The following is a 17622-nucleotide window of genomic DNA, read 5'->3' as shown; positions in this document are numbered from 1 at the left end:
AACACTTTTCACACAGGGCCATGTAGCTTTGGATTTTTTTTCTTCCTCATTAATAAAACCCTTCATTTAAAAACTGCATTTTGTGTTTACTTGTGTTATCTTTGACTAATGTTTAAATTTGTTTGATGATCTGAAACATTTAAGTGCGGAAAACATGCAAAAAAGTAAGAAATCAGGAAGGGGGCAAACACTTTTTCACACCACTGTATGTGTGCGCGTGACCTGAAGGCTCTTCACACCCTATTTGGCCTCACCTGCCTGTTTCCATCATGGGCTCCAACCTGCAGCGCCCATGCAGAGATGACATTGAACCCCTTCACCACTCTGCTTTTGGGCAAAAGCTTTGCCAGCCTCTCTGCATTTGACTGCTCCACACAGTTCAGCCCAGTACCAGCACCTTCCCCGTCAGTTGCTCGCTCAGTCCCACCAGGGTGCAATAGTGCTCTGGGTAGACTGCAGCAAACACCACCCCCTCTGCTCTGTCCACTGCCTCCTTCTGTGATCGCACATCCACTCCATCAGGAAACAGACCTCTGGCAACACGGTGTGGGTCGCGACTGCCGACCACCACCCTGAACCCACTGGCCACCAGTCGGATCGCAAGGGAGTGGGAGAAGTCTCCAGAGCCAATAATGCCAATCACAGGGCCTCGCTTGCTCCAGGGCAGGGACTCTGAGGCATCAGGTTCCAAACTTGCCAGTAAGGGCATCCTCATGTCACTCTACATGATGGCCTGCTGGGGTGAGGAGTGTCAAAAAAAAAAAAAAAAAGATAATAATAAAAAAAAATAAAAAAATAAAAAGAACTTATAATTTAAACAAAACCAAATGAAACCAGTCATATCCTCCCTTTCATACTCAATAATCAGCCTGTTAGGCACAATTATTGATCAGACATTAACTTTATATATGGAAACTCAGAAGGCATTTTCAAGAGAGCCAAGAAGCTGAAGAGCTTCAGTGTTAGCCAGCACATACTTGAAACAGTATACAGAAGCCTGGTTAAAAGCATTTTATCATTTAACATTACAGCATGATCAAGCAACCTGAGTGCATGGAGCAAAAACAAGCTCTCCAAGATTGTCAACATTGCAGGGAATGTGAATGGCAAGTCACAGAAACAACTCAGAAATATATTTGGCAATGCTGTATGCAGGCAGGCTAAACATATAATTGCCAATGCCCCACATCCATTAAACTCACAGTTTGAGCTGCTCCCGTCTGAGTGCCAATTTAGGTTCCCAGGAACCAGTCTGAACATATATAAGAAGTCCTTTATTCCCTATGCTATACAGGCAATGAACACAGAATGACTGTATCAAGGAACACTACTGCTCTCTTTTACGATTTAATTTATTGCTCCTACCTGCCTATTTGCACTATTGTATTAAGCATTATTAAAATGTATGTTTCTAATGTTGTATTGTGTTGTGTGTCTGTCTGTACCTTTGAGAGAAGCCAGAGACACAGCCTGATAGAATTCAAAAACTGTGGTATGTTTTAAAAAAGCAAATCATACCTCTGCACAGTACAGACAGCAAACAAACCATTTAAGTGATTAAATAAAATAATTTTAATTAGTATACAAACAAAACAGCCATGGCCTTACTAATATTAAGGTTTGATACAGTGATGATAATGTTACTCACTTATTCAATTTATCTCCCTATGTGTTAGGGACCATGAAAAATATTAAACATAAATGTTCCAATTTGGAACACAGCAATCAAGTTTTCATCTACAGTCCCAAGGCAGGTCACGATTAAAACATATTGCAATCACGGGTATTATAATTCATTAAAACTAAACTTAAAACTGAAACTAGGTGTGGAAAACAACATTTAGGCCTGCTGAAAAAATAAAAATAAAAACTAGAAAAAAAAATGAAACTAACTGAAACAATATTGTGTACTAACAAAACAAACTAAAATAAAATAAAAACATACAGGAATTGTCAAGTTTTAGTCTTTGTCAGTTTGGGCAAATTTTTCAACACAAACCTGAGGAGGCATTTGGTGAGTTTATTTACTGAGACTGGGATGTCTACATGACTGTGAGTCAACCACCTTCACATACGGTTGTGTTTGTATTGTAATAATATTCTGAACCTCTTAATATACATGGTATTACAATTTTAAAAAAGACTAATATTAAAACTAATAAAGATTAAACTAAAGCCAAACGTATTTAAAAATTAAGACTAACCTGACACCAGCAAATCCACTGAAACTAACCTGAGTAAAAAACAAAAATGAAAATAGAGAGAAAAATAAGAACTTGTGAAAAATACAAAACTATAATAACTGACCACAATAACTCGTAACACCACATCACAATATCTGCATACTGACAATAAGTAACAGCTGTGGCAATGGAAAGCAGTATAACAAATAAACCACCTTTTCAAAGTTCATCATTGGTGAAAACCACCTTTTCACCAATGATGAACAGTCCCTAATGATGTTTTAATATTGAAAGCTATCCTGTAGAAAAAAAAAAAAAGGAATTCTGTTTTTATTTTTAGAAAACCGATGACATATTTGGATAAAATGACTTCACAAGGGCTAACAGGAAACCCCTCATAATAATGCCGTGTAGTCCATTAAGAAATATACCGCGGAGTGACACAGAGAGGAGCAGAATGTAAAACTCCTATCTAACGTGAATGTGACCTACCGTCTTGTCTCGGCTGTGGGTCAGAGGACTGGGTTAATATAAAATATTAAAATGTTAAAGAAAACTAAACACAGTTGTTTAAAGCTTCACGATCGAACTTGCTATTCGGTCATTTGTTAAACACTCCTGGCAGCGGTAATATTACTCAGAGCTTCTCCTCAACACCAGACAGAGGACCGTGCCTGTATGCACGAGATGCCCCGCCCACTGCTGCCTTCAGGTACTCCAGACGAGCTCCGACTAACAAAAACTAGACACAAGAAGAACATTTCCATAAGGGATGAAAGTAACAAAAGATAATTCATAAAAATGAAGGTGTTGAAAATGTATGTGACCTGAAAAAGGAAAATGAAATGACAGACAGATGTGAAATGAAAAATAGAGTGAATAATTAGGCCTATCAGGTGTTTTGTAAAGCTTATTTTAATTCAAACAGTTGCAGTATTTAATGAAAACATAACCATGTTTCTTCTTTTTCCCTATTCATCATTCACAAAATTGCCATATATCATTCAAAGAAAGTGGCCTCAAGGGTAGAAGTAACAAAAACAACTGAAAAACAAATAAAGTGACGGCAAGCTTACCAATTAATAATGGCAGTGATAAAATGTATGTGAACTGAAAAATAGAGCAGTAAAGATAGAGGTAAAAAAAAAAAAAAATGATGGTGATGTGGTTCTTTTGTTAAGCATTTTTGTCATTTTGGGTAACCAGTGATTCAAGCTGCATGAACAAAAATATTAGCAAAGTTAAAAAAACAAAAACAAAAAAACAGTGTGTGTGTGTATGTGTGTGTGTGTGTGTGTGTGTGCGATTCTTTATGCCCACCCGGCATACAAACTCACATACAAACACAAACCCTACAAGGAAAACTGCCCCCACTTGTGGACCATACGATCTGTCATTTAATTTTTTTCAAACATAAAAAAACATAAACTAAATGTCTCACCCTCGACTGTCTAAAAACTTTTTTTTTTTTTTTTTTTTTTTTACCTTTTTTTTTTTTTTTTTTTTTTTTTACAACTTGAGTTACTACTTTTACTTTCAATACTTCAGGTATAGTTAGGTAATAGTCTAATATAACAATTATCACATTTTTTACTTAAAGCCGCTACAAGGAACTTTTAACTGGATATGCAAAAGTCTCTTGTTTCTGCTGATGTCTGTGCGTGACCTACAACAGCAAATGAGACCATCGGTGTGAAGATAAGCTATTTCTATATAGTGTATATCCATACCTTTAGGAAACTGTCTCCGGGTCCGCCCCAGGTCGCTTCCAGGACGAAACGATTTATGGCACTCAGAGGGCACACGTCATCTTACCTAGCTGCTTACATTTATAGTGACTCTTATAAATAGTCGCTATTCCTCCTCCTCGACCTGATGTCCGCGGGGAGTTAAAATAGCAGCAATCATCGGGTAAAAGTTCTGTGAAAGCACTGGACTCACCAACAGTCAGCCACGTCTCAGTCGCACAGAGAAAATCCAGTCCTCTGGAAGTCAGGAAATCCTTCATGATAAACGTTTTGTTTGCTAGCGATCTAGCATTTACCAGCCCAATCCTGGCAGGAGCCGACAGGTCCACGGCGTTAGCTGTCCGGGGAGCCAGACACAGAGGCCGCAGGTTCCGCAGATTCACCCCGCGCCAGCGGGGTCGAGGAGAGCAGGGGCCGCGGGGCTGGAACACCTCATCCGGGCCGACGACAGGTACCAGCCAGGCGTCGACAGGGTCCAGCGAGTGCCGGGAAATAAAGAGGCGAGGCACCGCTCCATACTCAGTCCAAGAAGCCGTGGAAGTGCTCGCCAAACAGGCCTTCAGCCTTACCAGCCGACCACTGTGTTTACCCCGGCGGTGGTGGCGCTTACGCCGGAGAGTTGGAGCTGGGGCGCGGCAGAGGTGAGCTGGGATCCCAGATAGGAGCGGGGGCAAAGTTTTCCCGTCTTGTTGTTTCATTCATCCCCAAAACAAACACATGCGCGAGCCAAGTAAGCGTCTTTACGACAATACGCGCTAGAGCTCATGGGAAATGTAGGCTTCATTCCGGCAAAACACTACCGCTTTTGTCCACAGGGTCGCCAAAATCAACTCAAAATGAAAGTTCCTTGTAGGGGCTTTAAGCACTATTTTAAATACTGGCCTTTAAATTTGTTATGGAGTATCTTGTCATTGGTACAAAAGTTGCACAGACCCTCCCTACATTTTATTGAAATACATCCTATTCTCATTTTCAAATGCAAGGAAGATTGATCTGACTGAAAAAAAAAAGATGTGGATTCACAATATTTTAACAGGGCTCAACAGAGTGGATGAGGCAGAATAAAAAACTGGAGCTTCTCCATTCGGCCCAGGATAGAGAAGCTCCAGTTCAGTTCTAGTTCAATATAACTGGACAGTATCAGGGGTGTAGCACCAAAGTCTGGGCCCTGTGCATAAGCAGTCTCTGTGGGCCCTTGAGGGCATTAAGCTGAACGTCAGTTTGCTTTCTTTCCCTTTCTTTTCTCTCTTTCTTTTCTTGTTTGAAACCCTGATTTGTCTTTCTTAGAGAAAGACATGTACATTGGTGCTCCAGCAGCATAAGCAATCAGTCACTTGGCTCTAGCTGCATTTAATGCAGGGGCGACTAGGGCGTTTTGCGCCTTTAAGGGGTATATAATGAGGGGCCAATTTTCATATATTTTGGCACTCAATCCTTACAAACAAACAAAAATCAAACTTTTCATTTCAGGCTTTTCACAGGTCCCTCTCCTGTTGGGGCCTGTAATCAGTCATAGCATTTACTATTTAGCGTGTATGTTGTAAAACAATATTTCCGACAGTAGGTGAAGGCATCACATCTGACACCGGCAGATAAGGGTTGCCTACAGCGTGTGTTTTACTGCGGATAGTGCAAAGGTTTCATAAGACTGAAACAGTGACAAACACAGAGCTCACATTCACAGGAAATGCTATGTCAAAATAGTTTTGTCAAGAATTTGATAATATATGTTTAAAAAGATCTGTCAGGGAGGCAGAGGTGATATCATATCATGTGCTGTCATCTTTCTCCACTGGGTGTCGCTCTTCTACTGTAATACTCAGGGTGAAAGTAGTGAGTTTCCCCCACTGTCCAGTCTTTCTTTTTAATGCGTTTGTGTCAGTTCTTGCATTTGGTCTACAAAATAATAATTAAAAGAAATATGTTGCTAATACTAATCTGGACATTATTTCCCAAATAAATCTTAAGGTGAAGATGGTCTTTGAAAATTGTGCCTTACATGATGTGAGCAGGGATTTCTACAGTAGTTGACATGCATTTCGGTAAGGAGATTTTCATTGTTCTCAGGCAACAATGCCTGTAAATCAAGAAACAACACTCAGACACTATGCCAATGCTTCGATAGGTCCACCTTATAAATACACAAGATATGTTGAGAAATGCTAAATGTACATCAATCTACATCTGCTAGGCAATGAACACACCTTCAGTTCAATTCACATTTCAATCAGGAGAGACCAGGTGAATAAGATAAAGATGACTGTTTCATACAGATTCTAGGTGTACAGATTAGCAGATGATGTGATGAGTATAAATTGACAGAAAGTCTTTGGTGCTTGGACCCCAGAGGAAGATTTGTAATCAAGTGGAATCTGAGCAGCAGCAAGATAAACTCCCCCATGGAGTTCAGACACTTCTGGTGGTGGTAGCTGATGACTCTGAGACGGAGGGCGAAGACTCAGCAGTGATGGGGATGTGGAGGGTGTGTACAGCTGCACCATGAATGAATTACGAACAGAAAGAGAACCACATTTAAAAGAGGAAGCAGTAAGATGATAGGCTAAGAGACAGGGTGTGTCATTGTGCTATTTCTTAACTGTGATCAGATGACAGAACAACTGATGTCTCAATGACAGCCCCTGATAATGACAGAAAGAAATGAGTGAGCATGCATGCAAGGAGTGAATGGCTGATGTCATGAGAAATATTTTAAAGTCCTAAACATGCAAAAGTATAGTCTTCCTGACTGAACTTTGGTTAGAGCTTCATTTGTTGACCTGTGGTCAAACTCAAAACATGACACATTGAAGTGAATGTGAAGTAAAGATGTTCCAAATGGCAGCAGTGTTGGATATCATTCTTCAGATGAGGAGTTGACAAAATTTAAGCATGGGGAAACTTGTCAACGGCTGAATCACACTGACGAGGGCTCCACTGAAAACGCTGTGCTGAGTAATGGCTCCAGCTGTTTTGGTCAAATTTGGCACGAGAGAAAACAATTTAACTTTTTAGTACTTTAAATTTCAATTTTAGGGTTTTAAAGTTGTAACAATTGGTCTTATTAATGATAAGTCAATTATTAATCCATTATAAACCTGCTATAATACAACAATCAGAATAACATTTAGACATTCATTTGGACACATACTCATTAAAGACCTTTAGGAGAGAATTAAATAAGAATTGCTGTCGGAATCCTTTATTCATGTCTCAACTCACATTTACAACTGCTAATGCAACACATTCTTACTCCGACCTTGTCACATATTGACGGGCTTGGTCATGGACTTTCCACGTCCACATACGACATGCAAGGTGCCCTGGGTGCATTGGTTGTTCTGCCTGTTACATACATTGTCTACTTTCAAGATACACTTCCGTTTTCACAGGAAATTTAATGTTTATATACAGTCTCTTTCAAAATAAACGCACTACGTCAGCACAACAGGGGGGTATTCCATCAACGTAGCTAAGAATATCCAGACTAAGTGTATGAGGACTATAAGGACATAATTAAGAAAAAGGCAATACTGCAGCAATTAATAAAGCAAGGGAGGTGGCGTGACGGAATATTGCCGACAGGCTTAATGCGCAAGTGACAAAGAAAATTCAGCATTTCAGCATAATATCATGTTATATAAATCCCGCATCAAAGGGACAAAATATATGTAGATAAGAACACCTATATCTAACAATTCAAGTATGCCCAATGAAATTCACCACATGTGTAAATTAATATTAGTGATAGACTATTTATCACATTTATCTTCTGATTCCTATGTACATTTCAGATGATGAATTTAATCAAACTATTTTATGTCAATCATCGCATTTATCACATAATTGATTGTAGATTATGACATTTCCAAAATGATCAGTTTATAGGAAATAATCACATGACATTTATCTATTGATTGTAGAAAATTCCATTTAGCAAATCCAGTCCAGTGGAGATGAGGAAAACTATTAAGTGAATGCAGGTGATCGTGAATCAATTATCTATTTCTCATCATATGGGAGTCAACTGTAAGCTCTATCCCTTATTATAGCAAAATAAGGAAAATCCCCTTAAATGTATGGAATGTGCTATAGGATGAGGAACAGACAAACCACAATGGTGTGTGTCCCATTTTAATGTGGTTGCTTTGTGTCATGGTTAATCCATAAATATAAAAGATAACCATATGCTGATGTGAACAAATCAAGCCCTATGCATGACATATGGTGATGCTAGAAATAATCAAAATGAATAGAAAATACACCCTTTTTACCTCTCTGCAAACAGTTGCCTTACTTAGCCTCTCAGCATCACCAACACTATACAGGAATGTACCGCTAGCAAAGAACCTCAGTGCAATACAGACTGACTGGACAGTGGTCAGAGACTGGCTGCGGCGTGTTACCTTTATAATGTGTGGTTCCAGCAAACTCGATAGATACACTATGCTTTGCCTGCTGAACCGGTACCTCTCCCACAGATAGGAGTCTGTCTGCTGAACCGGTACCTCTCCCACAGATAGGAGTCTGTCTGTATCAGTGGGTTGGTCCTGTCCTGGGGCCTATTGCACAAAACTAGGATAAGGGATTAAGCCGGGATATCTTGGTTATTCTGGCTCAAGGGATTAAGCCGGGATATCTTGGTTATTCTGGCTCAATTTATCCGTGATCTGGTTGCACAAAAGCTGGATAATGGACAGCGGGATATGTTATGACATAAGTTACCATGGAGATTTATTCTGTGGAGCTAGCCTGCTCCAGACCAGGCTTAAGTTCCAGGATCTATTTAATCTCATCCCTTATCTCAGTCAGCAGTCACCACAAATGGAAACCAATAGTTATTCCACTGCCCACTGCACATTGTTATCACATTCAACCAGACCCACTGTCATTATTTAAACATTTGTGATCATTAATTGCAATCATTTTAGATAAATGATGATTTTAGGTGATTTTGCAATCATTAGATAATTTACAGTTTTCCATAGACTATATAAAATACACATCCCATATAAATATAAATACACATCAAAGAGTAACATGATGTTCCTTTATTGAATAAGGATAAATCAAAGCAAGTAAACCATCAGCTCCTTTCAAAACTGAAGTCACACAGTGACTCTACAAGATAGAAAGCACGGAATCAAAGCATATTATACAACACAAGAATAAATACACATTCAAAGGTCTGTATATGATACACCCCGCATGTCCACATTATGGAGGACAGCACAGGCCACAGTGATGTCACATGCCCTCAAAGGGCTGACCCTTAAGTGGTTAAGACAGTGAAAGCGTGCCTTCAGGAGGCCAAAGGTCATTTCGATCCTGGCCCTTGTCCTGGCATGGGCATGATTATAGGCCTGCTGTGCTTCCTGAGGGTCTGTGTATGGTTTGAGGAGAAAAGGCTGGCAGGCATACCCCCTGTCCCCCAGCAACACACCAGAGAATTCACCTGTCAATACAAAATCTCATCATCACAACCTCATAAATAGAGTGACATTCTTGACACAGCCATGATGTAAAAAGTGGTTATTAACAGAGGTTGTGTGGCTCACCTTGTGATAGGCGCTGATAGATTCCAGAGGTCCGAAAGACTCAGGAGTCACGGACCGAGCCGGGCCACTTTGCCACAACATTGCTGATCAGATAGTCAGCATTGCAGACCATCTGAAATTATGAGATGAAGACTATTAAACCAATCAATGCACATCACAAGCAATGCACAGTGTTCATTAATTGACAAAATCAAAATGTCATGTTCACCTGAACATTAATGCTGTGAAAGGATTTCCTATTCACAAAATCGGGGGATTATATATGTGTATGTGTATATATATATATATATATATATATATATATATATATATATGTATTATGATCAATCAGCAAACACATGCACACACACAAAATTGCATACATATGAAACAGCAGAGGAGCCAGAAAACATCTTGATGATCCTCAAGACTTTTGGGAAAATATTCTGTGGACTGACGAGACAAAAGTTGAACTTTTTGGAAGGTCTGTGTCCCATTACATCTGGCGTAAAAGTAACACCGCATTTCAGAAACAGAACATCCTACCAACAGTAAAATATGGTGGTGGCAGTGTGATGGTCTGGGGCTGTTTTGCTGCTTCAGGACCTGGAAGACTTGCTGTGATAAATGGAAGCATGAATTCTGCTGTCTACCAAAAAATCCTGAAGGAGAATGTCCGGCCATCTGTTCGTGACCTCAAGCTGAAGCGAACTTGGGTTCTACAGCAGGACAATGATCCAAAACACACCAGCAAGTCCACCTCTGAATGGCTGAAGAAAAACAAAATGAAGACTTTGGAGTGGCCTAGTCAAAGTCCTGACCTGAATCCTATTGAGATGCTGTGGCATGACCTTAAAAAGGCGGTTCATGCTCGAAAACCCTCCAATGTGGCTGAATTACAACAATTCTGCAAAGATGAGTGGGCCAAAATTCCTCCACAGCGTTGTAAAAGACTCATTGCAAGTTATCGCAAACGCTTGATTGCAGTAGTTGCTGCTAAGGGTGGCCCAACCAGTTATTAGGTTTAGGGGGCAAACACTTTTTCACACAGGGCCATGTAGCTTTGGATTTTTTTCTTCCTCATTAATAAAACCCTTCATTTAAAAACTGCATTTTGTGTTTACTTGTGTTATCTTTGACTAATGTTTAAATTTGTTTGATGATCTGAAAAATTTAAGTGTGGAAAACATGCAAAAAAGTAAGAAATCAGGAAGGGGGCAAACACTTTTTCACACCACTGTATTTGAAGTTTGTGCAGGAAAATTCCTCTCAGATTAGGCAAACAGCAAGTCCCTGAAACCCCCTGATTCATCCCTGCTCAGGACAAGCTGTTTTGGTGTACTGTAGCTGTATGAAAGGCTCCCTGTCCGATGACATCATAGCTCCGCCTCCTCGTCATCTGAGTGCGAGCCTACTCACCTCATTCACCTTAGCCTTCAGTAGTGATAAGTCGTCTGTTAGTAGTTGAAGTTCCCCAGTGTGCAAAGACACGTCCATACGACGTCTTTTCAACGTCATTTTTGCACGTCTAATTTTCGTCCCCTGAAGGTACAAAACGTTACACCAGGCGAAGTCTTTTTCCTAATGAACGTCCATTATCAACGTCCACAGGACCTCCGTATCGGGGCTAATTCTAGTCCAAATGTGATAAAATTCAGTTTATTAACTTACACATATTTTATTTAAATATTTATTAAATAACTATTTCTTTCGTTCTCAATATATCGGTTGAGAACCACTGCATTAGAGATTGGCAGGAGCAAAATTTTATTCCCTTCAACGTGAAATAAGGGCTTACCTTGTATTGCTCTGTAAACATTGTTTTTTTCAAGAGGTTTTTTCCCCTTTTTCCCCTTGCCCTTCATGTTAAATTGTGCCATCAGGGCATTAGTGAAGAGCCTAAAGAAAAATAAATAACATCTATAAATCAATTTGAATGATATATGTAGGAATAACATTGCACATGTCATAAACCCTTCATAATACGTTGATCAGTGTCCACTAGTGTGGTCCCCTCCTTTCATCCCTCTACAAATTTCCTCGTCAAGAACAGCTGGTCTATACAATGCATTGTGTTGTGAACTTTTAATTTTCACCCATTATCGCATACTCAGAATAGAGACACTGCTAATGACAACATGTAGTCTGGTCCACACACAGAAAAAAAAAAAAAGTTCAGACATTGAAAAACCACATACCACTAGGGTTGGGTCGGTTCTCGGTAATACCAGAGATATTGGATGAAGCGAGATACCCCACTCAGCTCACTTCCTGATTCAGTGACGTCAGTGCCACGCCCCCGTAGGAGACTTGCGGCAGCTCTCAATGTATTGTCGTCAATGAGGAAAATGAACGTGATCACAATTTATGGTCAATTCTTTCGCCTTATAGTCACTAAGTAAATATTGGGTTTGTTTTCCACAAGCCACACATCTTACCAACATTCTGACATCCGCACAGATCAAGAGAAAATTAACTTTGTTTGAGCCCTGTCCGTCTCAGAAAACAAGTTCTCGCGAGATCTTGTGATCTTGATAAACAGGCGGTAAAATCACAGTTAGCTTACAAACAGTTATTTACCGCTAGTAATAAATAAAAAATGCCCAAGCTTTGTGCAGCAATAGGCTGCAATAATAGGAAGAATGTATTTTCATTCCACCTGCTTCTCGATCCGCATACACAGACATCCACAGAGCCTCTGTTCAACACGGTGGTGGGGGGGGGGGGGTTGAGGGAGAACAGGCTCTGATTGGAGGGAGAGCTAACCACGCCCACTTAGGAGACAGGAAGAGTAACCGTTTTCTTAACATTGGATAAGCCTACGGTGGGGTATCTCCTTTATCCAATATCTCTGGTAATACCAATTTGGCTCGGTACTCCATCTTGGACCGGGTTTTTTGTTTTGAGACTGACCGGACCGCACACGTCATTTTACTCGGGCGGACCTCCGCGTAGGTCTGCTCCGCTTATAGTACGCCCGAGTCTGTGAACACTGTGTCTGCCTCTTCGCTAAGCGCACAGCGAGCAGGAGAGAGAGGGGGGTGGGGCAGGGACTGAGCTAGGGGGTGCGAGTGCGCATGCGCCGAGGCCTCTACTGTAGCCTGGAGTTTGTTTAACAGTGATGGGGAGTCAATAATGGCGGACAATTTAGTCTAGAAGAAATCAAAGAATGCGTCAATATGGCAACACTTTGGCTTTGAGCCAGACGAAGGAGGCAACCCTTGTTTGCACTGACTGAGTAAGCTAAACCTGCAAATTTATTTGTAAGGAATAAAAGAAACAACGTGTTACTGTCACTCTGTTGTCCTACGGTCGTTTTTTTATTTTAAATGAGTCAATTGCCACTCCCAAGTGGCGAAAATCCGGTATTACTGACTTGATGCAGTTTTTCACAAAAACTGGACCGTTTTTTTTTTTCTCATACCGACCCAACCCTACATACCACCCAAACATTACACAAAATTAATACTGTATGTAGAAACACACCTGTCTAAGACTTTGTGGACACAGTCCTTTGTGTTCTTCCCTCCAATTTTTGCAATTTGCAGCACCTGTTGAAATAAGTTCATGATAAAAGTTGATTGACAGTCTCCAGAGGAACGTTACAGTGTGTTAGTGCACTGGTTCTGTATTGTGTTATGCTAGGCAATCCATTGCTCCCAGACTTGTAAAACCTATCAGGGTATCAAAGGCTTGTTTATCACAGAGGCGTTGCTCCTCTCTCTCGAAATCCTCCATGGTGTCCATCCTCTCAATGTGCGTGGCTGAAGAGGCAGGCTGTGCTTGTTTATGGCGATTGTGGAGGTCAACCAGTAAATTTAAGACCTTTTTCCTGGTACACTGAAATAAATGAGCACATTTGTTGATTACAATGGTTACCTCCAATTTGAATAGCTATGCTAGCTGGTTCACAATTGTTTTTAATCAGCTTCTGTGTTTGTCATTAATACAAGCATAGTGATTTATGTTGATTTTTTATAAGGCGGTCTTAGAAAGTCTGATCAGGTATAGTATCACAGCTTGGTTTGGTAACCTCTCTGTGCAGCTAAAGAACAAACTGTTTGGGCTAATTCATGCTGCTGGAAAAATTATTGGTCTTAAAGAGCACTTCTCCATTCAGTGTATTTATGAACAGGCCACTCTGCAACAAGCAAATAAAATTATCTGCGATCCATCACACATCATGCATGGCGAGTATGAGCTGCTACCATCTGGTAGAAGGTTTAGAGTTCCTCACTGCAGACTGAACAGATTTAAAAACTTGCTTGTTCCTGTGTCAATAAAGCTGGTAAACAAGGTCAGATAAGACCAGAGCTCAGATGACTTGCTTTTGTTTGTTTTGCACAGGTTAGTATTTTTACTTATTATAATTTTAGCATTTTATTAGCCCTATTAGGTGTTATTTATTCATTCATTTATTTATTCATTTTTTAATTCACCATGTTTCTTGCACTTTTCAGCACCTTGTATGATATGGAATGCGCATATCTATTGTATGTTTGGTATTGTGTTGTATCGTATTGTATGTTCTGTGTTGTGGCTGCAGCATGGGCGAACGGGCCAGAACAAATTTCTCACTTTGTGAGACAATAAAGTTAATCTTGTACCTTGTATCTTGTAGAAAGAAAAATAAGTTCAACTGTTATTTGACATGATAGAAAGAAACCACCCTACAATTGATGGTAGAAAATGAAGCCACTTGTATAATTGAAAAGTAGAGTGAACAGTAGAGGAAGAGAAGGTGGCAGTTTTAATAGTGTCCTGTCGTCCACATTACACTACACACTTACCATCCCAAGACAATGGAAATGTCCACCTTCCACTCTCAGTCACTGCATCTGTACCACAGAAAGTATGTTTTAGAAATTAGCAAATGATAAAACTGTCAACAGATTTGGGCCACATTAGAAGTGTTTTGATGAAAATTGCGGCCTTTAGACAACTCACCATGCCTTGGCGCATCATAGGGGGAGCTGGTGAGATCACTGTACTGTGGCCTTTAATCGTGTCTGGACCTGGCAGGGGGCCTGGAGGCATCACTACGGAATTTGTCATCAGATCTGGAGGCATCACTGTGGTGGTGGGATCTGTGGTCATGTCTGGAGGCATCACTGCATCGGGACCCATCACTCTTGGACCTAGGGCTGGGCTATATGGACAAAATAAAATATGATATTTTTGACCAAATACCTCGATAGATATTTAAAGAATATTGCAGGGATGACTGTTGCTGCTTTCACAAAATATTTACACACTAAGATTTTTGATAAATAATCATTTGTGATGTGGATATAATGACAAAGTGAGTAAAATAAATAGAAAAAAATAGAACAGTAAGTTGAGAAAATGACATCACTTTACTGTAATGCAGCCTTTAAAACCAGGACAAGACAACATTTATGCCATATCACGATATCCAAAATCTAAGACGATATCTAGGCTCATATCACAATATCGATATAATATTGATATATTGCCCAGCCCTACTTAGACCCGACGGAGACCAACACGGTGCTAGGACTTGGACCCGATGGTGCGTCTCGAGCCATCACTGCGCGGGGACATGGACCTCGACCTGACGGTGAATCTCGAGCCATCACTAAGGCGGGACCTGGACCTTTCGGTGTGTCTTGAGCCATCACTGCGGCAAGACCTGGACCTGTCGGTGCGTCTCGAGCCATCACTGCGGCGGGACCTGTACCTTGTTTTGGTGGCTTAGCTCCAAAGGGCAGGACACTCCATGTTCAAAATGAAGAGGACCGCACACCATCTGAAATAAGGATAAGACTGGTTCAGAAACACCCAGCTAAAGCTTTACAATAGATAATTGCACTAAATTGTTACGCATTCGGCTGCGGACCCCACCTGAAAATATTCAGTAAACCACACTGAACATTTGTTAAATGTTCAAAAATTATCCCAAAATATTTTTTGTTTTTAATAGCAGCTGTGTATGCTATATTTTAAATTGAAGCAGTGTTAAAACCATGGACCGATATGACAATGTACAAATGGACCCTTACAAGTCCATTTGATTCCATTTGCACATAGTTAAACTTACATACATGTAAGGGTCTGCTCCCATCAATCAATCATTTAGCTGGGGAACCCTTGGAACCCCTGGGTGTCCACGGACACCACTTAGAGAACCACATGCTTTATACAGTGAAGGCATGCTCGTGTCGGCTAACGTTAGCGATAGGCCTTGAGGCCTGTATAAGTTACCAGCTCAGCCAGGCCTCGTGTGGTGACCGAGTGAAACACAACATGTGGCCGTAATTTGTTGCAAATGCTTGAGAAATGGCACCCAGTACTTGTAGTACAGTACAGTACAAAACCATATCCCCTGCCATATGGGGCTGCTAGCTTGTTCCTTTTGTTAGCTTATCAAATTTAGCTAGGGTAGCTACTAGCCTCGCTCTGATGGCGACCGAACAGTGTTTGCAATGTTGTTCACATTAAAGCTTTCGTTAACATTTAGGCACAGTGGTCGTGTTCAAAAGCTAACATTAGCTGATGCAATGCTAATTGTAGTGACAACAGGTTTTAAGTAACGTTAGCTTATAACTATACGGAAGCCCTAAACGGTCATACATACATACATTTTATTTCCTCCGTTTTCTGGTGATAACGAGATAATTTTCCTCTGTTTTCCCGTGATAACGAGATACTTAATTTGAGAGATTATGAATGAAACGTGATAGGCCTGAGATTTCCATCACACGTGACATGTCATGCTGACTGACGTCTCCTTGAACACCAACGTTAAGTCTAGTTCTCTGCTTGTTTGTGTTTTGTTTTGTGTTTTATGCAAGGAATGAATTAATGTTATAACAGCTGTTTGTCAGCTCACTTGATGGCTTGTAGTGAGGTTTGGGTTTTTTTTAAGCGATAATAGGCTACTGACACACAATAAAACTTGCGTGCAGTGTGCATATCAGTCTGCTCCTCTCACTCAGGAGAAACTGGACACAAATAACCAACTCGTGTGTATCGATACCTAACGTCAATGGCGCCACCAGGGGGTCTGACTACCCATAACTCCGACCTGCTAATCTGACCATGCAGGTCTACGGCGAGTTTTATTGTTGTAGTCCCATAATGTGACCGCCCATTAATCCGACCATTTTAATGCCATTATTCCGACCGTCAGATTTCATTCCCAGTAGTCCAACCATCCGTTAGTCCGACCACAACACTTCCAACACGAAGCAGTCTGTGCATTTCTCCCTCACTGCACCGGCACGGACTGTGAGGACAGAAGTGTTTATCTCATCGACGTGAAATCACATCCATCTGCAATATGTGACTGTCAAGTGACCCTCACTCTTGTGAGGTTTAACCTGCAGCTTCCCCCACTTGAAAAGGCAGCTTGCTTCAGAAGATTGGACAGGGATTCACTCAATGACCAAGATTCAGCTTTCTTTCTTTTCTTTCTTTTATTTTTGAAAGTTGACGAGGCCAATAACAGGTGAAAAACCTTAAATACAAACACAAAAAGAGCTTTAACAAAATGTAACCCAAGAAACCATAACCAACCAACATAACCTAAACTTAAATACTTAAATTTTAAACCACTAGAAATTAATTTAAACCTACTAGAGATTAATCTTGAAAATAAGTAGAAAATACAAACACTTAAGTACCCAAAATAAATTACGTACAATCTAAAGCACTGTTCAATAATGATTTAACCAATCTTTAGTAGTTCTTAACTCTTTTAAATACACATAAATCACATTTATTAAATTACTTTTAGCTTGAATACTTTTTTAAAATACACACCATTTCTTAACTGTACTTTTAACCCACGATTATTAAATATAATACATTTTAACTTGCATTTTAATCACATGACCTTTTAATTCACCACATTTTAACCTAAATTTAATCACATTGGATTTTCCAAATGCTCAAGTCTACAGCCGTCCACAGTTCACAATGAAAGCTACAAACACATGACATAAATTCAAGCTCACCGGCTCCTACTTCTTTGTTTGAAACAAGCTTTCTCCTGCAGTCTCCTTTTCCAAGTCCCGCCTCTCCAAACATTTCTTTCACACTGATTCCTCTCACTATCCTGTGAGTGAGTGCCTTCCAACTCCCCTGATCACCAAATCATCTCCACCTGGTGCACTCAGTCTGCTGCCCTCAGGC

General features: G+C 40.3%; 1 protein-coding gene and 1 pseudogene across 3 annotated transcripts in view; one reads left to right on the top strand and one right to left on the bottom strand.

Moving 5' to 3' along the window:
* Nucleotides 1-4118, bottom strand: part of LOC126392761 (metalloreductase STEAP3-like) — a 10231-nt pseudogene extending 6113 nt beyond the window's left edge.
* A 10-nt stretch (nucleotides 4119-4128) lies between these two features.
* LOC126392747 (uncharacterized) overlaps nucleotides 4129-17622 on the top strand; it is a 52883-nt gene continuing 39389 nt past the window's right edge. For all 3 annotated transcript variants that reach the window (XM_050048347.1, XM_050048348.1, XM_050048349.1), the window contains exon 1: nucleotides 4129-4572. In XM_050048347.1, coding sequence (XP_049904304.1) covers nucleotides 4190-4572 — 383 coding nt within the window. In that variant the 5' untranslated portion in view covers nucleotides 4129-4189. The remainder of the gene's footprint in view (nucleotides 4573-17622) is intronic.

This window comes from Epinephelus moara, chromosome 7 (assembly GCF_006386435.1).
Source record: "Epinephelus moara isolate mb chromosome 7, YSFRI_EMoa_1.0, whole genome shotgun sequence".
Classification (NCBI taxonomy): domain Eukaryota; kingdom Metazoa; phylum Chordata; class Actinopteri; order Perciformes; family Serranidae; genus Epinephelus; species Epinephelus moara.
This window is presented reverse-complemented; position numbering and strand designations above follow the sequence as displayed.